This window comes from Heterodontus francisci, chromosome 2, assembly GCF_036365525.1.
Source record: "Heterodontus francisci isolate sHetFra1 chromosome 2, sHetFra1.hap1, whole genome shotgun sequence".
NCBI lineage: Eukaryota > Metazoa > Chordata > Chondrichthyes > Heterodontiformes > Heterodontidae > Heterodontus > Heterodontus francisci.
Window position 1 is genome coordinate 73,945,006 of NC_090372.1, and position 23,721 is coordinate 73,968,726.

Here is a 23,721-nt window from a genome sequence, read left to right on the forward strand (position 1 = left end):
GCAATTTTTGTACCCATTTAAAACTGGATGTTGCTTACCACACCAGGGGTCCTTACTAGTCCCAGTCCTTGGGTATTTTCCTGCATACCCATAGAGTGCACAAGCTGTTGCACATGTTTTGGGCTCAGAAAATCCTTCTGTTCACTCACAGGGGGTTTGGTCTGCTGGGGTGACACGGGTTGGGGGGGGGGGGGTGTGTCTTGTAGGCAGCAAGGTTTGGACTGTCCTCTGTTGGTGGTGTCTTTCCCCTCTGTTCCTCCTCAAGGAAGTTTCTGCTCCCGGCTTTCCGGGACTGGAGTGCACTGGACACTTCGCTGCTCTCAGTTTCCCAGAGCTGGGATGTGCTGGGCATCTCACTGAGTTCAGCGCTTTGGGGTTGGGGCGCGCTGGGCCCACCGTTGCTTCCAGTGCCACGGAGCTGGGGGGCTTTCTCTTCCAGCTCCTTTGCGTTCTGCCGATTTTTGTGCATGGGCCCTCTTTCCGGCCCTTCCTCGTCTGATGAGGAGCAGCTGCCGTAGTCCATCTCAGACGGTAGCTTCTTGCCACGGGTTTATGTGGTGACCTGTTTTTTTTGGGGGCTTCTTCTTTGTGACTACTTTTGACAACTGCCACTCATCAGATTGTCCCACTGCTGCCTCCTCCTCCATGGATTGTGTGTGTTGAGGAGGAGTTTCTGGGCAAGGGGTAGGTGTTGGGTCATTGGGTGCAGCTGCCTCTCCTTTCCTCTCCTTCTCAGACAGATTTTCCTCGCTGCGGGGAGGGTTGCTGGTCTCCTTTGTAGCACGAGGCGCGTTCACTGTTCCTTCGGCCAGCCTTTCCTTCGAACTTTGCCGCCTGTGTGTAACCGAGGCAGCGTTTGGGGCAGGTCTGGTAGAGGTGGCCTGCCCCACCACACAGCTGCAGCATTTACTCTGCTTATAGTCCTTGGTCAGATGGCCTTCTTGCTTGCAGCTGTGCTGAAATTGGCCGCCACATGACCAGATTTGCCACAGGTCCGACAAATTCTGGGCTGGTCCGACAAACTCTGGGCTGCCCCGCGTAAACCAAGAAGCCTCGACTTCCCCCGATAGCAAAGCTGGAGGGAGGATGGATCATGGCTCCACTGGCGTTGACCTTCAAGGTGTCTTTGACCTGCCGCTTGCTGGTCCAAATCCCAAAGGGGTCCTTGACCTCAGTGCTGCTGTCGGCCACCTCAACGAACCTGGCAAGGAAGGTAAGCACATCGACGACAGGAACATGGGGGTTATAGAAGTGGATTGTTCCCAGCCGGTTCTGTTGCAATGGCAGCGTGAAGAGCGGCTCCACCGTGAGGATGGACAGCGGCACCTGGTTTCCCTTCTCTTTGAACACCTTCCGGAACTTTATGCATCCTGCCACATTCTTGAACGTCATGTCGAAAAATCCACTGCTGGAGAAGTCCTGCAGGCAGAAGATGTCTGCAGCTTGGGATCCACAGCATTCAGTCAGGATTTTCTTAATGAAGAAGGCGCTGTCGTTGGGTACACCTCCTTCGTTATCTTTCACCGCCACCCTAATGGTATTACACACCCCCTGGCCTGGTGCTCTGGTATTGGTTGCAGCCATTTTTTGCTTGAAGCTTTCCTGGGCCAGGTACTAAAACCCCTACCAACAGGAAAACAACCACCACGGTAGATCTCCAATCCCAAAGGGCGAAATGCCGAAGATATGGCGCTGTAACCCCCCCCAAATAAACACAAAAACAGCACCTGCAGGATCAAAGGCCACAGATCATGGTCTCTCCCCTGCCAGGTAAGTGTCATTATTACTAGTCCTTTGAGAACCTTTGCCCCATCCTCTTTCAAACAAGCAGAAAGTTACCCCTTTCTGCGAGCAGCTTAAGCTCACCAAACAACTTTAAGGTTGTGGAATGGAAATTTATATATATATTAGGCATTATAAGATTTTAAGTTTCTGAACTATCAGATACGTCCAGCTGAATTAACACATTTGGACCCAAGGAGAAGGGATCTTTTCTGTTTTATTTCTACAAGTAACAGCAAGTGTGTCAAGATCTCCAGCAGCTTCAAGAATAAGAAAAAACATTTAGCACAGCAAGGTGACAATATGGATTGAAAGCTTTATTTTATTTTAAAAAAGGGAGTTGGCCTTAACTGATTCAGACTGTTTGTTATCATTGGTTATCTTTCGAGACAAAGTGCTTGTAATTAGTTTACAGCCAACTTCCATAACAACTGTAAACATTACTGTCTCTGATAAATAGATTTTAAAACCACCAAGCCTGGACATAATTGTTTCTGGTATTGAAATTGATAAAACGAATTGTAACAAATCGCTATTCTAGACCTCAAAGGGAAGTTACCTGAAGTTTAAGGGGATTAACAAATTTTAATTTTCAGAAATAAGTTCATGGAAAGACTAGGTGGCTACTGAGTATTGAGGAAGAATCTTTTTATCTGAAGATAATAGGTTGAACATATTGTTAGTCAATGACACCACTATTTGAATTTGGGATATATATATATATATATAAATAAAAGATATATACATAAAATATCAGTATAATATCAGTATAACTTGGCGAGTTACCAATAAATAGTAAAATGTCATAGTTTCAACCCATATCCTTTGATCCCTTTAAACCCAAGAGCTATATCTAACACCTTCTTGAAAACATACAATGTTTTGGCCTCAACTGCTTTCTGTGGTAGCGAATTCCACAGGTTCACTACTCTCTGGGTGAGGAAATTTTTCCTCATCTCAGTCCTGAAAGGTTTATCCCGTATCCTTAGACTACGACCCCTGGTTCTGGACTCCCCCACCATCGGGAACATCCTTCCTGCATCTAGCCTGTCAAGTGCTGTTAGAATTTTATAGGTTTCTATGAGATCCCCCTCACTCTTCTGAACTCCAGCGAATATAATAAAACCAAAATACTGCGGATGCTGGAAATCTGAAATAAAAACAAGAAATGCTGGAAATACTCAGCAGGTCTGGCAGCATCTGTGGAGAAAGAAGCAGAGTTAAAATTTCAGGTCAGTGATCCTTCTTCAGAACTGGCAAATATTAGAAATGTAAAAGGTTATAAGCAAGTAAAGTGGGGGTGGGCAAGAGATAACAAAGGAAAAGGTGTAGGTAGGACAAGGTCACAGAATAGCTGACCAGAAGGTCGTGGAACAAAGGCAAACAATATGTTAATGGTGTATTGAAAGACAAAGCATTAGTACAGATAGGGTGTTAACGGACTGAAAATTGAACAGCCGCAAGTACAAACATGAAACAAAACCGTGGGTAAGCAAACTGAACAAACTAAGATGAAATAAAATAAAATAAACACAAAATAAACAAACACAAAAAAACACAAAAATATATATGTAAAAAAGAGGAAAAAGAAAAAAAACTCAAAATAAAAGTAAAATGGGGGACACGTCGTGCTCTGAAATTATTGAACTCAATGTTCAGTCCGGCAGGCTGTAATGTGCCTAATCGGTAAATGAGATGCTGTTCCTCGAATATAGTCCAGCGAGTATAATCCTAACCAACTCAATCTCTCCTCAAACGCCAGTCCCGCTATCTCAGGAATCAGTCTGGTAAATCTTTGCTGCACTCCCTCTATAGCAAGAACATCCTTCCTCAGATAAGGAGACCAAACTGCACACAATATTCCAGGTGTGGCCTCACCAAGGCCCTGTATAATTGCAGCAAGACATCCCTGCTCCTGTACTCAAATCCTCTTGCTATGAAGGCCAACATACCATTTGCCTTTTTTACCGCCTGTTGGACCTGCATGCTTACCTTCAGCGACTGGTGTACGAGAGCACCCAGGTCTCGTTGCATATTCCCCTCTCTCAGCTTATAGCCGTTCAGATAATAATCTGCCTTCCTGTTTTTGCTACCAAAGTGGATAACTTCACATTTATCCACATTATACTGCATCTGCCATGCATTTGCCCACTCACTCAACTTGTCCAAATCACCCTGAAGCCTCTCGGCATCCTCCTCACAACTCACCCTCCCACCCAGTTTTGTGTCATCTGCAAATTTGGAGATATTACATTTAGTTCCCTCATCTAAATCATTAATATATATTGTGAATAGCTGGGGTCCTAGCACCGACCCCTGCGGTACCCCTCTAGTCACTGCCTGCCATTTGGAAAAAGACCCATTTATCCCGACTCTTTGTTTCCTGTCTGCCAACCAATTTTCTATCCATTGCAATACACTACCCCCAATCCCATGCGCTTTAATTTTACACGCTAATCTATATGTGGCATTTTGTCAAAAGCCTTCTGAAAGTCCAAATAAACCACATCCACTGGCTCCCCCTCATCAACTCTACTAGTTACATCCTCGAAGAATTCTACTAGATTTGTCAAGCATGATTTCCCTTTCGTGAATCCATGCTGACTCTGTCCAATTCTACCACTGTTCTCCAAGTGCTTTGCTATAAAATCTTTGATAATGGACTCTAGAATTTTCCCCACTACCGACGTCAGGTCCATACTTCCCTGTTTTCTCTCTACCTCCTTTTTTGAATCGTGGGCTTACATTAGCTACCCTCCAATCTGTAGGAACTGTTCCAGAGTCTATAGAATCTTGGAAGATGACCACCAATGCATCCACTATTTCTAGGGCCACTTCCTTAAATACTCTGGGATGCTGATCATCAGGCCCTGGGGATTTATTGGCCTTCAATCCCATCAATTTCCCCAACACCATTTCTCTACTAGTTACTGATTTCCTTCAGTTCTTCTCTCTCACTAAACCCTGTGTTCCCCAACATTTCTGGTATGAAATTTGTGTCCTCCTTTGTAAGGACAGCACCAAAGTATGCATTTAGTTGGTCAGCCATTTCTTTGTTCCCCATAATAAATTCTCGTTTCTGACTGTAAGGGACCTACATTTGTCTTCCTAATCTTTTTCTCTTCACATAATTATAGAAACTTTTACAGTCAGTTTTTATGTTCCCCGCAAGCTTGCTCTTGTACTCTATTTTCCCCTCCTTAATCAATCCCTTGGTCCTCCTTTGCAGAATTCTAAACTGCTCCCATTCCTCTGGTCTGTTGTTTTTTCTGGCGGATTTATATGCCTCTTCCTTGGATCTACTGGTATCTCTAATTTCCCTTCTAAGCCATGGTTTTGCTACCTTTCCCGTTTTACTTTTGCGCCAGACAGGATAAACAATTGTTGCAGCTCATCCATGCACTCTTTGAATGTTTGCCATTGCTTTTCCACCATCATCCCTTTAAGTAACATTTCCCAATCCATCATAGCCAACTCGCACCTCATACCTTCGTAGTTTCCTTTACTAAGATTCAGGACCCTCGTCTCAGAATCAACTATGTCACTCTCTATCTTGATGAAGAATTCTATCATATTATGGTCGCTCATCCCCAAGGGGTCTCACACAACTAGATTGTCAATTATTCCTCTCTCATTACACAATACCCAGTCTAGGATGGCCTGTTCTCTAGTTGGTTCCTCAAAGTATTGGTCCAGAAAACCATCCCGTATACACTCCAAGAATTCCTCCTCTACCGTATTGTGACTAATTTGATTTGCCCAATCTATATGCAGATTAATGTCACCCATAATTACAGATGTTCCTTTATCGCATGCGTCTCTAATTTCCTGTTTAATGCCATTCCCAACATCACCACTACAGTTTGGGGGTCTGGCAGTAATTTTCCATTTTGTTGTACAGTTTCAGTGACCAACTTTCTCCTTCTTAGGTTCTTAATCATACCTCTGATATACCTGAGGGTGATCATCAATACCACCAAAATAACTAGCTGAATACACACTAGTATATGTGATATCCTTATCCAAGAGGGTACATCAATATTTGAACCTTTGTCCCGCCAGCTGCTATCATCACCTGTTGCTGTTAATTCCTTCTCCATTTCCTGATTGCACTGTCTTAAAACATACCATTGCTCGGATCAGTGATTAATTCTTGATCTCAACTCTGTCAAGTGTTCAGCCCCGCAGTATGTGTCTGTTACCCTTGAAGGTAATCTTTCTACAATTCTTTGCAATCTGTCTCTAGTCTGATCTAAAATTCAGTTTCTATTCTCAATTCTCCAGTTCCTCCCTTACTTGTATCTATCTTGTGGATATTCCGTATGTAATGTAGCCACAAAGCATGATGCTAGCTAAAGTTCTGTACAAGTCATGACATGTCGAGAATCGATGGAAAGGGTTAGTTCAGACTATGTAAAGACCCTTTATTTAAAAGATGTTAGACTGTGGATTACCCCAGGGAGACGGTTAGCTTTTTAACTGGTAAAAAATAAACTGTAAACATGTCTCGCCAAACAGCTGTGAAACGGGACAAATGCATATCAATCTCATTAAGTGGGCATTGTTGATGAATAAACAGCAAGGAAGCATGAATCTGGAACCCCCCCCCGAATTACAATGACCTAAATCAGGCAAAAGGTAACACTATGGAGGGGCAGTTAAGTATTGACTGACCAATCAGATGGACAGAAATGGGATTTTACCTAATATGGCACAGAACCAAGCTGGGAACAGTATATAAAAGAATAAAAGAAGGATTTGAAAGATACTAAGCACACATCAAGAAGACAGAAGATAGACTTAAATCAAGAGACAAGGCGCCCAGTTAACTGGAGGTTGAGGAATGGTGTTCCATCATGAACGCAACTGCGACCATTGCCCTTTGCCAAGTATCATGATTTTGTGCTTATTGTGGAAAACTTAAAGTTTGTGAAGCTTGTGAAAATACCCTCGTACCTGTTTGGTTTTGTAGCTAGTCTGAGCTGGAAGTCCCTTTTAGATCTGCTCTCCCAACTTAGTCTGTAATTGTAATTGATCTACATCTTACACTTAGATTAAAGCAAACACCAGATTTACAGCACTCGGCCTCTGTAACAATGAATTCTGCTCCCTTGTGCGCAGAAAATGTTCCTGTAGTGATCTTGTAATATTAAGCGACATGAACATCAATTTTTCTATTTGGACAGATGCTGTAGACTGCAGGGTGTGAGGACTGAGATGTGTGTTGGACATATGTATTAATGCAAGTGAGCACGAATTGCTCAAAGTCCTTTTCAGTAAGTTCCTTCAAAACAACTCTGGTTGCAGGAAACTAATGCACCCCTCCTGCTTTATCCCCACACTTTGTTCTACCAGCGTCTTTTCTCTCGTTGTCTGAAGGCCCTCCTTCCAGAGGTGGCTTATATGTGTTGTTCCTATTGCAAAGTTATGTAATATCCAGCAAACAACAATCATGCATGACACTCTTTTCCTCACCTAGTTAACAACATGCTTCATTTTCTAGAGGGCATAATTCCTGTCAGCCAGAGCCCCTGCCCGCAAAAAGTCACCAGACACGTACTGGTAACTGAAGCATTGCTTGAAGACTTCAATAACTGTTTGATGAGGGCTCCAGTTGATTCATGGATCTAAATGTAGCAAAGTTATTCTGCCAAGGCTCCTAGGATAATCATAAGACAGGTATGCAGGGGATGGCCCTGGTTGTCATGTAGCCAGCCTTTAATATGCTATGGAGGGGAGAGCAGTATGGTATGGGAAATTGATGCAATATACAAACATCATGGCAGCTGCCAGGAAAACAAACACACATCTGAGTTGCAAGTGATCACACACCAGCTGCACATTAATGAAGTAGTTGCATCTTGTGAGGGAAATTGCAGGGTGATGTGGATGCAATCAACTACACCTTTGACTTAGGCAATCTTATGATCTATGCAAATTGCAGGGACCTGCACTGCTGCTTCTGAAGTCCATGGAAAAAGTGATGATTATGTTTTCTCTACCAAATAAGGCATCAGTTACTCGCTTAATACAAGCATTAGCTGTAGACTGACTGATGTTGCCGATGTCCCCTTTAGGAGTCTGGAAGGAACCAGAAGCAAAGTTGCGGGCTGCAATGACCTTGACTGCAACAGGCAATGCACTAGACATGGTAGTTAGCTGCAGGTCTTTTCGCAGGAGATGACACAGTTTTGTCACTGCCTCCCCAGAGAATCAAAGCCTCCTTAAGCAATGTACCTCTGAAAACTGCAGTTATGTTGCGCTGGGTCGAGAACTCTGTTGGGAGATTAAGGATTCCTCAGAGCATCCCTCTATCTATTTGCTCTCCCTCTAGCTGCAGTTCAATTTGTTCCTACCACTTATGCCTCCTCCTGCTTGCAGAGTGGGATTCTTAGAAAGATATCAAGCAAGAGATAATGACAATGCCAGAAGCCGCAGAACAGTTCAGAGCCTTGGTCAGACCTCACCTGGAGTACTGTGTTCAGTTCTGGGCACCATGCCTCAGGAAGGATTTATTAGCCTGGGAGACAGTGCATAGAGTCAATGAAATTTACAGCACAGAAGGCAGCCATTCAGTCCATTGTGTCCGCACCAGCTGACAGGTAGCCATCCAGCCCAATCCCACTTTCCAGCTCTTGGTCTGTAGCCTTGTAAGTTACGGTATTTCAAGTGTATATCCAAGTACTTCATAAATGTTATGAGGGTTTCGGCCTCTACCACCTTTTCAGCCAGCGAGTTTCATATCCCCACCACCCTCTGGATGAAAAGACTTCCCCTCAAATCCCATCTAAAACTCCTACCTCTTACCATAAACTATGCCCCCTGGTTATGGATCCCTCAACCAACAGGAATAGGGCCTTCCTATCCACTCTATCCAGACCCCTCATAATTTTATATACTTCAACTAGGTTTCTCCTCAGTTTCTGCTGTTCCAAAGAAAACAATCCTAGCCTATCCAATCTTTCCACATAACTAAAATTCTCCAGACAAGGCAACATCCTCGTAAATCTCCTCTGTACCCTCTCTAGCACAATCACATCTTTCCAAAGAGCAGTCACCAGAACTGCACACAGTATTCCAGCTGTGATCTAACCAGCGTTTTATACAGTAACAACTCTTACATTCTATGCCTCAATTAATAAAGGCAAGTATCCCAAATGCCTTCTTGACCACCTTATCTACCTGTCCAGCCACCTTCAGGGACCTGTAGACATGCACTCCAACATCCCTCTTTTCCTCTACACTTCTCAGTATCCTACCATTTATTGTGTATTCCCTTGCCTTGTTAGCCTTCCCCAAATGCATTACCTCACACTTCTCCAGATTGAACTTCATTTGCCACTGTTCCGCCCACCCATCTCGACCATTGATATCTTCCTGCAGTCTACAGCTTTATCACCACCCACATGGCCAATTTTTGCATCATCTGCAAACTTCTAAATCATACTCCCTACGTTCAAGTTCAAATCATTTATATATACCGCAAAAATCACGGAACGGAGTACTGGGCCCTGCAGAACCCCACTGGAAACAGCCTTCCAGTCACAAAAACACCCACTATTACCCTTTGCTTCCTGCCTCTAAGCCAATTTCGGATCCAACTTGCCACTTTGCCTTGGATCCCAAGGGCTTATACTTTTGCGGCCAGTCTGCCATGTGGGACCTTATCAAAAGCCTTGCTAAAGTCCAAATAGACAACATCAAACGCACTACCTTCATTGACTCTCCTCGTTATCTCCTCAAAAAATTCAATCATATTAGTAATCGACAACCTTCCCTTAAGAAATCCTAGTTGACCATCTTTGACTAATCTGTGTCTTTCTAAATGAAGATTTATCAGAATTTTTTCAATAATTTTTCCATCACCGAGATTAGGCTGACTGGCCAATAATTACTCGGTCTATCCCTTTCTCCCTTTATAAACAATGGTGCAGCACAGATACACCAGAAAGATACAGTAGCGTAGAGGATTAAATGATGAGGTAGGCTGTATAAACTTGGCTTGTATTCCATTCAATATAGACGATTGTGGGTGATCTGATCAACGTGTTTAAAGTGTTAAAAGGATTCAATAGGGTAGATAGAGAGAAACTATTTCATTGCCTGTAAAACACTGGAACATCCTGAATGTTGTGAAAGGCGCTATATAAATGAGAGTCATTTTTTTCTTTCAGCTGCATTTTTTCTCTTATGTTGCTTTCCTTCTTTCGGCAATTTCCTTAAATGTGTATTTTCTGGTTACTGACCATTCTGCCACTGCAAACAGTTTCCTCTTATTTACTCTATCAAAACCCTTCATGATTTTGAATGCCTCGATCAAATATCCTCTGAACCTTCTCCGCTCTAAGAAAAACAATCCAGTTTCTCTACTCTCTCCAATTAATTGCAGGCTTTCATTCCTGGTATCATTCGAGTAAATCTCCTCTCTAATCTCGCTAAGTCTTTGGCATCCTTTCCAAATTGTGGTGCCCAGAATTAGCCACAATACTTCAGCTGGGGCCCAATCAGTTTTTTTTTAAATGAAAGGTTTAGCATACCTTCCTTGCTTTTGTTCTAAAAGCCTCTATTTATAAAGCCAAGGATGCTGTATCTCTTGTCAACTTGCCCTGTCATCTTCAAAGAATTCCTTAAAATTTTACCACACAGGAGTATGTACAGCACAGAAGGCAGCCATTCAACCCATCATACCTGTGCCAGCTCAATGGTGGAGCTATCCAATTAATCCCAGTTCCCTGCTCTTTCCTCATAGCTTTGTTTAAAAAAAAATCCTTAAGTATTTACCCAATTCCCTTTTGAACGTTACTATTGAATCTGCTTCCACCATCTTTCAGGCAATGCATTCCAGATCAGAATAACCCACTGCATAAAAAAATGTATCCTCGTGTCACGTCTGGTTCTTTTGCCATTCACCTTAAATCTGTGTCCTCTGGTTACTGACCCTTCTGCCATTGAAAAGAGTTTCCCCTTAGTTACTCTATCAAAACCATTCATTATTTTGAACACCTCTAACAGGTTTCTTCTTAATTTTCTCTGTTCTAAAGAGAACAACTCAGTTTCTCTCGTCTCTCCACATAACTGAAGTCCTTCATCCCTGGTACCATTCTAGTAAGTCTCTTCTGCACCCTCTCTAAGGGCCATCCTTCCTAAAATGTGGTGCCCAGAATTGAACAATACTCCAGCTGAGGCCTAAATAGTGGTTTGTTTATAAAGGTTTAGTGTAATTTCATTGCCTTTGTACTCTATGCCTCTATTCATAAATCTCGGACCACATATGCTTTTTTTTTAAACAACCTTCTCAACTTGTTTAGTCATCTTTGAAGATCTGTGTACATACACCCCCAGGTCCTTCTGTTCTTGTAAACCTTTAAAATTTAGTTTATATTACCTCTTCTCATTCTTTCTGTCAAAATAGATCAATTCACACTTCTCTGCATAAATTTCATCTGGCATGTGTCTGCCCATTTCACCAGTCTATGTCCCCCCGAAGTCTCTTAGTATCATTCACATTGTTTACTACATTTTTGAGTTTCGTGACATCTGCAAACTTTGAAATTCTGTCCTGTACATCCAAGTCCAGGTCATTAATATGTATTAAAAAGAAAAGTGAACCTAACACTGACCTCTGAGTGACATCTATCCAGTCTCAAAAAGAACAATTCACTACTACTCTGTGCTTTCTATCATTGAACCAATTTTGTATCCACACTGCAACTACCCCTTTAATCCCATGTGCTTTAATTTTGCTAAAATGTATAATAAGCGGTACTGTATCAAATATCTTTTGAAAGTCCATGTACACATCAACCACACTACACTTATCAATCCTCTCTGTTACTTCAAAGAATTCAATCAAGCTAGTCAACCACATCTTACCTTTAACAAATTAGTGCTGCTTTTCATTCATCAACCATATTGCCGGGGGCGGCACAGTGGCGAGCACCGCAGCCTCACAGCTCCAGCAACCCGGGTTCGGTTCTGGGTACTGCCTGTGACCGCATGGGTTTCCGCGGGTACTCCGGTTTCCTCCCACAGACAAAGACGTGCAGGTTGAAAGGTAAATTGGCCATTGTAAATTGCCCCTAGTGTAGGTAGGTGGTAGGAGAATGGCGGGGTTGTGATAGGGAATATGGGATTAATGTAGGATTAGTATAAATGGGTGGGGGGGTTGTTGGTCGGCACTGACTCGGTGGGCCGAAGGGCCTGTTTCAGTGCTGTATCTCTCTATAGTCTTCCAACTACCAACTAATTTTGTCCCAGATTATTGTCTCAAAGTTTCCTCCCCACAAACATTAAACTGACTGAACAGTAGTAGCTGTGTGTAACCCTCTCCCCTTTTTTTGAACAGGTGTGTAATATTTGCAATCCTGCAGTCCTCTGACACCACTCCCATATCTAAGGAAGATTAGAAGATTGTGAGCAGAATCTTCACAATTTCCACCCTCACTTCCCTCAGCAACCTAGGATACTTTGAATACTTCCAATTTTTAAGTGCTTCCTTTGTATCTATTTTGATCCCACACACTTTCTCTACTATCTCCTCCTTTACTGTGACATTGGCACGACTTTCTTTAGCGAGGATAGATGCAAAGTACTGATTTAGTAGCTCAGCCATGCCCTCTGCCTCTCCAAGATAATCTCCCTTTTGATCCCTAATTTCCCCACCCTTCCCTTGACTACCCTTTTACTATCGCTATAATTCCTGGTGCCGATCGAAAGGCATCTTTGCACACACGCACTTGCTTCGCACTGCATCCGCACGTACAGGCGCAGTTTCTCACACCAGTGACATCATTGGAACGCGCCCATCAGCCCATTTATCGGCGTCAGTGCTGGTTTGCGCAGGTGCAGAAGGCCTGCGTGTGGTAACATCATCACATACCGGCGATTGCACGGTGGTGTCAACCCACTCACACTGGATATTGCCTCAATGACATGATTTTTCAAACCTCTCGAGCCCACACCAGTGCTTCTGATAGCTATTGAGCTGCAGTTCCACCAGAAGATTTCAAATTTTACACACAGTGAAACAGTTTCAGAGGTGAGTATCTTTGAGCATTCATCTACAATTTATTTATCAGAACTTTTAGGGAAATGAAATGTTATTTGTGAGATGTTCCATGGCTCTAGGGCTGGCATGCTCCTTTGCTGTGGATATGAATCCATGTCCATCTGTTGTTATGCTTCGCCTTTCCCTTCCTCGATCTCGCCTCTGCTATTGTCTAAGTTTCTCTGCCTCTAATAATGGGTGTATTTTAGCTATGCTCAGTATCTTAATATTAGTTCTGCCAAACATGCCTGGACGAGTCTCATCACTGCCCACGCCCAACCATGTGCTGCTGGATGACCAGCTTTACCTTCGTACAGGATGTTTCATGTCCAGGAACTGTTTTTCCTGTGCTATAGTCCATATCTCTTCTGCTTCTAAGCTTATATTGACCACTAAATTCCATACCATTTTTTCCACTCATACTGCCTTCTGGGTCCCTTTAGCTCATGCTTCCCTTGCCATCCATTTGCAGCCTTCCTGAGTTGCTGATGTCTATGATGGCTACTCCAGTTGATACAACAAAGTAACTCCTTACTGTCTTTACATCCCTGAGAGTTCAACTGTTACGATGATCTCAGCAGTAAACTGGAGAGGTTTCAATCAGTAACATGGTCTGTGTATACACCGAGTTTTTTTTAATCCTTTAATGGGATGTGGGCGCCGCAGGCTAGGCCAGCATTTATTGCCCATTCCTAATTGCCCTTGAGAAGGTGGTGCTGAGCCGTTTTCTTGAACTGCTGAAGTCCATCTGGTGTAGGTGCACTCACAGTGCTGTTAGGAAGGGAGTTCCAGGATTTTTATCCAGTGACAGTGAAGGAAAAGCGATAAAGTTCCAAGTCAGGATGGTGTGCGTCTTGGAGAGGAACTTGCGAGTAGTGATGTTCCCATGTATCTGCTGCCCATGTCCTTCTAGGTGGTAGAGGTCATGGGTTTGGAAAGTGCTGTCGAAGAAGCCTTGGTGAGTTGCTCTGCAGTGCATCTTGTAGATGGTAAACATAGCTGCCACTGTGCGTTGGTGGTGTAGGGAGTAAATGTTGAAGGTGGTGTATGGGGTGCCAATCAAACAGGCTGCTTTGTCCTGGATGATGTCGAGCTTCGAGTGTTGTTGGATCTGCATTCATCCAGGCAAGTGAAGAGTATTTCAACACACCCATGACTTGAGCCTTGTAGATGGCAGGCTTTGGGGAGTCAGATGGTGAGTTACTCACTGCAGAATTCCCAGCCTCTGACCTGCTCTTGTAGCCACAGTGCTTATATGGCTGGTCCAGTTCAATTTCTGGTCAATGGTAACCCCCAGGGTGTTGATAGTGTGGGATTCAGCAATGGCAATGCCGTTGAAGGGGAGATGGTTGGATTCTCTCTTGTTGGAGATGGTCATTGCCTGGCACTCGTGTGGCGCAAATGTAACTTGCAACTTATCAGCCCAAGCCTGAATGTTGTCCAGGTCTTGTTGCATGCGGACAGTAACTGCTTCAGTATCTGAGGAGTTGCTGAACACTGTGCAATCATCAGTGATCTTATGATGGAGGGAAGGTCACTGATGAAGCAACTGAAGATGGAACATAGACACATAGGAACAGGAGTAGGCCATTCAGCCTGTCGAGCCGGCTCCGTCATTCAATTAGATCAAGACTGATCATCCACCTTAACGCCATTTTCCCGTGCTATCTCCATATCCCTCGATGTCATTAGTCTCCAGAAATCTATTGATGTCTGTCAAAAACATGCTCAATGATTGAACTTCCACAGTTTTCTGGGGTAGAGAATTCTAAAAATTCACCAGCCTCAGTGAAGAAATTCCTCATCTCAGTCTTAAATGGCCTGCCCCTTATTCTGAGGTTATGTCTCCTGGTTCTAGACTCACCAGCCAGAGGAAACATCCTATCTACATCCACCCTGTCATGCCCTGTAAGAATTTTGTAAGTTTCAATGAGATCATCTCTCATTCTTAAAAACTCTCAAAAATATAGGCCCAGTTTCCTCAATCTCTCCTCATAAGACAATCCTGCCATCCCAGGGATTAGTCTGGTGAACCTCCGTTGCACTCCCTCTATGGCACGTATATCCTTCCTTAGATAAGGAGACTAAAACTGTACACTATACTCCAGGTGCAGTCTCACCAACACTCTTTACAACTGCAACAAGATATCTTTACTTCTGTACTCAAAACCCCTTGCGATGAAGGTCAACATCCATTTGCCTTCCTTATTGATTTGTTGCACCCGTATGCTAGTTTTTAGTGACTCATGAACAAGGACACCCAGGTCCTTTTGGATATCAACACTTCCCAACCTCTCAACATTTAAGATATATTCTGTCTTTCTGGTTGTTCTCCCAAAGTGGGTAACTTCACACTTATTCACATCATATTCCAACTGCCATTTTCTTGCCCATTCACTTAGCCTGTCCAAGTCCGCTTGAAGCCTCCTTGCATCTTCCTCACAACTTGCGTGCCCACCTAGTTTTGTGTCATCAGAAAATTTGGAAATATTACATTTGGTCCCCACATCCAACTTATTTATCTAGATTATGAACAGCTGCGGCCCCAGCACTAATCCTTCTGGTACCCCACTAATAGCCTGCCATCCTGAGAATGACCCATTTATTCCTACTCTCTGCTTTCTGTTTGTTAACCAATTCTCAATCCATACCAGTATATTACCCCATTCTCCCAATCCCTCCCTTCTTAAATAGTGAGGTTACATTTTCTACTTCCAGAATCTGCAGAATTTTGAAAGATAACCACCAATGCATCCATCATCTCTATAACCACCTCCTTCAACACTCTGGGATGTGGGTCATCTGGTCCAGGGGATTTATCAACCTTCAATCCATTAACTTTTCAGGTACTACCTCTTTACTAATACTAATTTATTTTAGTTCCTCAGTTTCACAAGTCCCTTGGTTGCTTAGAATTTCTGGGAGATTTTCTGTCTCTTCCTCCGTGAAGACAGACACAAAGTAATTGTTTAGTTTCTCTGCCATTTCCCTGTTCTCCACGATAAATTTTCCTGTCTCCACCTTTAATGGGTCCACATTTGTCCTAGCTACTCTTTTCCTTTTCACATAGCTAAAGAAGCTGTTACAGTCTGCCTTTACGTTTCTTGCTCACTTGCATTCATATTCTCTTTTCCCTTTCTTTATCAGTTTCTTGGGCATCCTTTGCTGGGTTCTAAATTGCTCCCAATCCTCAGGCTTATCACTTTTTCTGGGATCTTTATAAGCCATGTCCTTTAATCTCATGCAAATTTTAACTTCTACTGTTAGCCACAGTTGATTCACATTTCCCATTGGGTTTTTGTGTTTTAGGGGAATGCATATTTGTTGTAGACCATGTTATATTTCTTTAAATACTAGTTATTGCTGTCAAATCTTTGTGTATTTTCCCAATCCACCAAAGCCAACTTGCCCCTCATACCTTCACAGTTTCCCTTGTTCAGATGTAAGAATGAAATATATCACATTCAAACTTAATGTGAAATTCCATCATATTTTGATTACAAATTCCCAAATTCTCCTTTACGGCAAGGTTATTAATTAGCCTTTTCTCATTACATAATACTAAATCTAAAATAGCCTGATCCCTAGTTGGTTCTTCAACATACTGCTCCAGAAGCCCATCTCATACACACTCCAAGAATTCATCCTCCACAGCATTAGTGATTAGGTTTACCCAGTCTATATGTAAATTGAAGACGCCCATGTTTACTGTATTACCCACATTACATGCATCTCTAATTTCCTGATTTATACTGTGCCCAACATTACCACTACTGATTGGTGGCCTATAAACAACTCCCACCAATGTTTGCTGCCCCTTGCTGTTTCTTAGCTCCACCCAAACTGATTCTACATCTCCTTCGATCTCAGATCCTCTCTCACTAATGTACTGATCTCATCCCTTACTAAGAGCACTACCCCACCTCTTTTTCCTTATTGCCTATCCTTCCTAAATGGGCGGCACAGTGGCGCAGTGGTTAGCACCGCAGCCTCACAGCTCCAGCGACCCATGTTCGATTCTGGGAACTGCCTGTGCGGCGTTTGCAAGTTCTCCCTGTGACTGCGTGGGTTTTCGCCGGGTGCTCCTGTTTCCTCCCACAGCCAAAGACTTGCAGGTTGATAGGTAAATTGGCCGTTGTAAATTGCCCCTAGTATAGGTAGGTGGTAGGAGAATTGTGGGGATGTGGTAGGAATATGGGATTAATGTAGGGTTAGTATAAATGGGTGGTTGATGGTCGGCACAGATTCGGTGGGCCGAAGGGCCTGTTTCAGTGCTGTATCTCTAAATAAAAAAATAAAATAAAATAAAATGACAAATTCATTGGATATTCAGTTCCCAATTTTGGTCACCCTGTAGCCACATCTCTGCAATGGCAAATTAAATCATACCCATTTACCTCAATTTATGCCTTCAAATCAGCCTTGTTGCGAATGTTGCCTGCATTCAGATAGTGCGCCTTTAATTCTGCCTTTTTAACATTATTCTGATCCTATTTGATACTTGCCTTTGCTTTGTCTGTCTTCTAATTTGGCTTACTAATTTTCTACTTCCTGTTACCAGTTTTGCCTCCGTCCAATCCAAGCTCCCTCTCAGGTTCTCATCCCCTGCTAATGGTTGGTTCTAGGTCACTACCCTGAACAACTTCTGCAGTGATGTACTAGGAGTGAGATGATTAACCTCCCACAACCACAACTATCTTCCTTTGTGCTAGGTATGACTCCAACCAGTGTAGAGTTTTTCCCCTGATTCCCATTGACTCTGGTTTTGCTAGGGCTCATTGATGCCACTCTCGATCAAATGCTGCCTTGATGTCAAGGGCAGTCACTCTCACCTCACCTCTTGAGTTCTCCTCTTTTGTCCATGTTTGGACCAAGGCTGTAATGAAGTCAGAGCTGAGTGGCCCTAACGGTACCCAAATTGAGCGTCAGTGAGCAGGTTATTGCTGAGTAAGAGCCGCTTCCATGACACCTTCCATCACTTTGCTGATGATCAAGAGAAGGGTGATGGGCGGTAATTGGCAGGGTTGGATTTGCCTTGCTTTTTATGTACAGGACATAGCTGGGCAATTTTCCACATTGTCAGGTAAATGCCAGTGTTGTAGCTGTACTGGAACAGTTTGGCTAGGAGTGCAGCCAGTTCTGGAGCACAAGTCTTGTTACTATTGCCAGAATGTTATCAGGGCCCTCAACCTTTGCTGTTTCCAGTACCTTCAGCTATTTCTTGATATCACATGGAGTGAATCAAATTGGCTGAAGACTGGCATCTGTGATGCTGGGGACCACAGAGAGGCATCAGCATTAAATTAGTTCACAAAGCAAAAACCCAGAATTTATGAATTGCCAGTACGTGGGGATAGGGTTTGGGAGTCACTTTGGGGCACTGATGCACAGCTAGAGGGAGATGTTTATGAGGTACTTGGATTGTGACTAAAGATAAATCGGTCAGGTCTGAAGCACAGCAAATGCCACTTGTCGAGTTATTGCTCATTGAAGACATGACAGGAGGTACAAATCCATCGTGAGAAGGCAGCAAATCATAGCTTTTATAATGCTGTAAATTTTTCCTGGAACTCCACATTTGAGTCCCACCAAACGGGCTTCCGCCCCTCCCACAGTACCGAAACAGCCCTCATCAAAGTTACAAATGACATCTGATGTGATTGTGACAAAGGTAAACTGGCCCTCCTCGTCTTTCTCAACCCATCTGCAGGCTTTGACATGGTTGACCACACTATCCTCCTCCAATGCCTCTCCACTGCCCTCCACCTGGGTTGGACTTGCCACTCACCTGGTTCCACTCTTATCTATCTATTCGTAGTCAGAGTATCACTTGTAATGGCTTCTCTTTCCAGTCCAACACCATTAGCTCTGGTGTCCTCTGAAGATCTATCCTTGCTCTACCTCACAACCACTGCTCTTGATCCCTTCACTGTTTCTAACTGGCCACATTCCTTGTTCTACATCCAGTATGGATGAGCAGAAATTTCCTCCAATTTAATATTGGGAAGACTGAAGCCATTGTCTTCAGTCCCCACAACAAACTTCATTCCCTAGCCACTGACTCCACCCCTCTCCCTGGTAACTGTCTGAGGCTTGGTGTCATTTCAGACCCTGAGATGAGCTTCCAACCACAACCTAATCCATGCTGTCACTGAGACTGCCTATTCCCACCTTTGTAGCATCACCTGACTCTGCCCCTGCATCAGCTCATCTGCTGCTGAAACACCATCTCTGCTTTTGTTACGATTAGACTTGACTATTCCGATGCTCATATCCTAACTCACACCAAATCCGGTTCACCTATCACCCCCGTGCTTGCTGATTTACATTAAGCATGCCTCAATTTTAAAAATTCTTATCCTTGTTTTCAAAATACCTCAATGGCCTTGCTTCTCCCTATCTTTGTAATCTCCTCCCAAATATCTATACTCCTTTAATTCTGGCCTCTTGAGCATCCCTGATTTTAAAATCGCTCCATGGTGGTCGTGCCTTCAGCTGCCTGGGCCCTCACTCTGGAATTTCCTCCCTAAACCACTCCACCTGTCAACTTCGCTTTCCTCTGTTACGCCACTCCTTAAAACCTACCTCTTTGATCAAGCTTCGGGTCATTGCTCCAGTATCTCCTTATATGACTCAGTGTCAAATGGCCTCCTCATGTTCTTCCCTCTGTCACTTACTGTATCAAACTAATTTCAGTTCAGTTCAACCTCCCTGGCATTAAATTATGCGTTTTGTGATGCATCCGTATCCAACATTCACGCTGCCTGATCATTTTAACGACACAGGCGCAGGCGTGCAATCATCATTATCCATGCTACTCAATGACTGCACGACTAATCGGTGTGGGGGCGGGGAGGTGCAGATGGGGAGGGGGAGGGGTTGTCAATGTCAAGTGTATGATGCCACTTAAAGACAGTTAGCAACTCTTAAAAGGGGAGGTGCATTCTGAGGGCAGACACCAGGGTAAGAGTTCTGAACAAAGATATGGCTAAAGCAATTGAGAGGGCATAAAGGTTCTCTGATGTTGCCTTTGAGGCATAGGCAGTAGACAGATAGCTTACAGAAATAGTAATCATCCTTGTGCCGTTTCATAGTGGCCATCATGGAAGCTGTCAGATCTATCACCAATTGCTCCATCATGGTAGGTGTCATTCTGTTGCTAATGGAGATGACTGCTCGGTCCATATCTGACAGAATGGTCTCCATGTTTTGTGAAAAGTCTCAAGGCAAGTTGGAATTGAATGCTTCCATGCTTGGTGACTTTGTGCGCAAGCTCTCTGGCAGGCTGCTTAATCCATCCCGTGTTTCCTGGTTGATCCCCATGAGCCTTCTTCAGTAGTCTGGGTACTCTGCAGCAGAACTAGTGTGATAACCTCTTTCCCCAGTGACAGGAAGCACAATGCTTTGTCTGTGGTCACAAACCAGCGATACTTTGAGGGAATGTTATCACATGACTGATAAAGATGCCAGGCTGGTAATAGGGAGCACAAGGCACATTGTACATTGAAAAAGCTTGCTATGCCAGTGAAACCTAGTGCTCTTTGCTGCTTTGCTCTGTCCACAGGTGTTTCTTGTGTAGAGAACCTTAGTGACTTCCCTGATGAATCTTTGCATTGTAAACTGGGATAAGTAGCTGGTATCACTTGTTGCTGCCTGAAAGGAACCTATTGCATAAAAGTTGAATGCCACAATGACCTTGGCAGCCACAGGCAGTGCTATCCATGCACTGGTGTGAGGCTCGCATTGTGGCTGCAGCAGGTGGCACTGTTTGGTGACGCAAAGGCACCAAAGGCATTGCTCCTTAGTAAAGTTTATGTAGGAGAATTGTGCCCTGAAGACCCACTGTGGGCATGACCTCTTGTGCATTGTCCTCTTTCACTTTTTTCAAACTCAGGGTGCCATCACATATGCATCAATTGATATGAAACTGCAATTCATGTGGTATCATACCAATGTCTGTAGATGGCCACTGGAGCTCAAAGTTTCAAAGGAAATCAGACATTTTGTGACTGGCTAAGGTTAGACAGGACCTAGAATTCTGCAATTCCTCAAGAGCAATTTCTTTAGCAAGTCTAACCAAGTTCTGCAACACTAGTGTAGCTTCTTTGGAAAGTCTTAGGCAGCATCTATGGCGAGAGAAATAAAGCTAATGTTTCAGGTAGAAAGTGATAGGTTGTTTAGAAAAATTGGGAATTTAAAAATGGTTTAAAAACAGTTTATTATGTTTAGCCTTTGAGTCAGTATGTGTCATTCAATACCCAGCTGTCTCACCTAACTTTTCAACCAGCCAGACAAGCCGCCTAGTCATTAAATAGTAGGTAGCTAATACCTGATTTTCTGCATCGAAATAGTATGCCAACTGAAACCAATCTTGTAATCCCCATTGATTTACAACTCATTAATCCCTAAGCATTTCACATCATGCATACCAGCACAGTTGATCCGCTGAACTGACTTGAGTTTTCGCAAAATCACTCATGAAGGAGCTGAGGTCAATGGGGTTACATAATCCACATGCATTTAACATATTGCACACATCACCTGCAGAAGGATTAATGAGTTGCAAATCATTGGGACTCAGAACCCTTGATATTAATACACCAGAGATAGATTCTAATTAGAACGGAGAAAACCATTTAAGGAAGGAAATCAAGAGAAGTATGGCAGCAGAGAAATTCTGTGGTTACAAAGTTATGAAACACGCAAGGCCACAAGTTTAATTTATCACTAGCTGGATGGACAAAGAGACTGAGGATTTTTTTGGTGGACTGGTCTGAACAAATTGAACTGGTAGGGCCTAGCTGAAAAAGTTTGAAAACCATTGATGTATTGTTTGTTCCTCTCACCCATCTGATTTATACTCTAGTACAGTATAACAGATACTGATACCCATCCAGTACTCTCACCGAATGGTTGGTCTTCATATAAAAGCCTAGACAGTTACTGTTAGTAGTATATCTGAACACAAGTGAGAGGAGTGGCCGCTATGGCCAAGCCTGATTTGGACATCCAGATGTACACTTTCATCACTGGAAAGAGAGCAGGAGTATAAACTGTACAGATTTTTTTCCTTTTCCTGGTCTAGGCCAATTTCACTAACTAAATCTGCAATCGTAATCAGTAACATTCATGTAGTACCCACTAAGCCAGAAGCAAACCTATGGGACAAATTCATTTTTCCTATTATGGTTTATTAAAGCAAGGTATTTTGATGCTGCAGTTGTGCTATATACTTCAGTTTGCAATAAAGACTGACCAAGAAAAAGATAGATGAAGTAATTTCAACACGCAGCTTATAATGTTAGGATGCTTCAGCTTGTCAAAATTTCCCTTAATTTTTAATAAGATGAAGCAGTTCAAGATGAATCCTGAAATAATCTAGATTTGGGAGTGAGCATCTTTGCAGATCGCTACAACTGGTTATTGAAGGAAGTGATGCACTGTTGCTCAAAGTAAAAAGAAACTTGTAAAAATCAAACCTGATATAGTCGTTTATAAGGAGCACAGAGTTCAAAACAGCAATCCTTCTTTGCATCTTTCCTTATGGTAGTTGTCAGTTGGACTGTGTAGCCATCTATGGCAAAATCCCCTTTTTGCTGTTTATCTGCAAATATGTTAAATAAGCAAAAGATTTTACATGTTATATATATTATTTTATATATCCATGTGAAGATATCAAATCAGTTAGTGTTACAAAGAACAAAAGCAATGAACCAAAAGATCAGGTTAATATTTTCAAAGCAGTATTTTTGCTTGATCTTAAAGCAATTTTTTTCTTAAAATTTGTTTTATGGATGTGGCCAAACCATCCCTGAGGGCATTGAGAGGCAACCACATTGTGCCTGATTGGAGTCATGTTTCGGCCACACCAATTAGGGTTAGCACATACCCATCTTTGAAAGGCATTAGGAGCATCTAGGACAGGGCATTATGAACAAGAGAAAATATCACTTGATAATGTACATCCCATGTATCTGAAGGAGTATAAACCAGAAAAATCTGTCATTTTTTAAAAATCCTAGATTAAAGAACGCAATGAAGTATACCCAGTGAGACCTTTGAACAGACCTTATTTAAATGAGGATATTAGTTCCAAGAATTACAAACTAAAAAACAAAGTTTGACAAGAAAGAGGAAACCAGGAATTCTGGAGGCAGCAATGGAGGAGAGTTAGGACCTCATTTGTAGTCAAAGGAGCTGGCGATGGCAAGAATGTGAATAAATAAAGCACTAAGGGTAACCCTATTAAAGGCAAGAGATAGAAGTTAAAAACGAAAACAGAAAAGCACAAAATCACAGAATTATTACAGCACAGAAGGAGGCCATCATGTCTGCACTGATTCTCTGAAAGAGAACCCGGCCTTCTCCCCCAGCCCTGCACATTCTTCCTTTTCAGATAATAATCCAATTCTCTCTTGCAAAAAGGATGATGATACAAGGCAAAAGGGGCTGGTAAACAAGTAAACAAACAAAAGATGGTACCAGTGGAGGTATAAATGGTTCCCCGCATTACCAGCAACTGCTGACCAAGGAATGGAAGTAGTGGTTATGACCTAAAGTTGTTGAAGTCAAAGTTGAGGCTGGAAGGCTGTAAAGTGCCGACTCAACAAATAAGGTGCTGTTCCTTGAGATTGCATTGAGCTTCACTGGAACCATGTAAGAGGCAGAGAACATAGAGGTTAGAGTGGGATGGACTTCCACCACCACCCGCCAACTTGTAGATGTAACAGACTATAGAGATAGTCTGTGCCCAAAAGCAGATCATCTTCCCTGAATGATGAGCAAAAAATGCTGCAATGACAGCATACTGCATGAAATTCCAAGAAATTACCAAGAGGACCGGATACATGTCTAGGACACATGCATTCCTATTTGTGAATTAAAGGGACAGT

At 42.9% G+C, this 23,721-nt stretch overlaps 1 protein-coding gene across 4 annotated transcripts in view; it reads right to left on the reverse strand.

Annotated features, from left to right (window-relative positions):
- The window catches only part of skap2 (src kinase associated phosphoprotein 2), a 415,888-nt gene that overhangs the window by 168,289 nt on the left and 223,878 nt on the right, over nucleotides 1-23,721 (reverse strand). For all 4 annotated transcript variants that reach the window (XM_068059114.1, XM_068059126.1, XM_068059144.1 and 1 more), the window contains exon 7: nucleotides 22,309-22,433. In XM_068059114.1, the coding sequence (XP_067915215.1) occupies nucleotides 22,309-22,433 (125 nt within the window). The remainder of the gene's footprint in view (nucleotides 1-22,308; nucleotides 22,434-23,721) is intronic.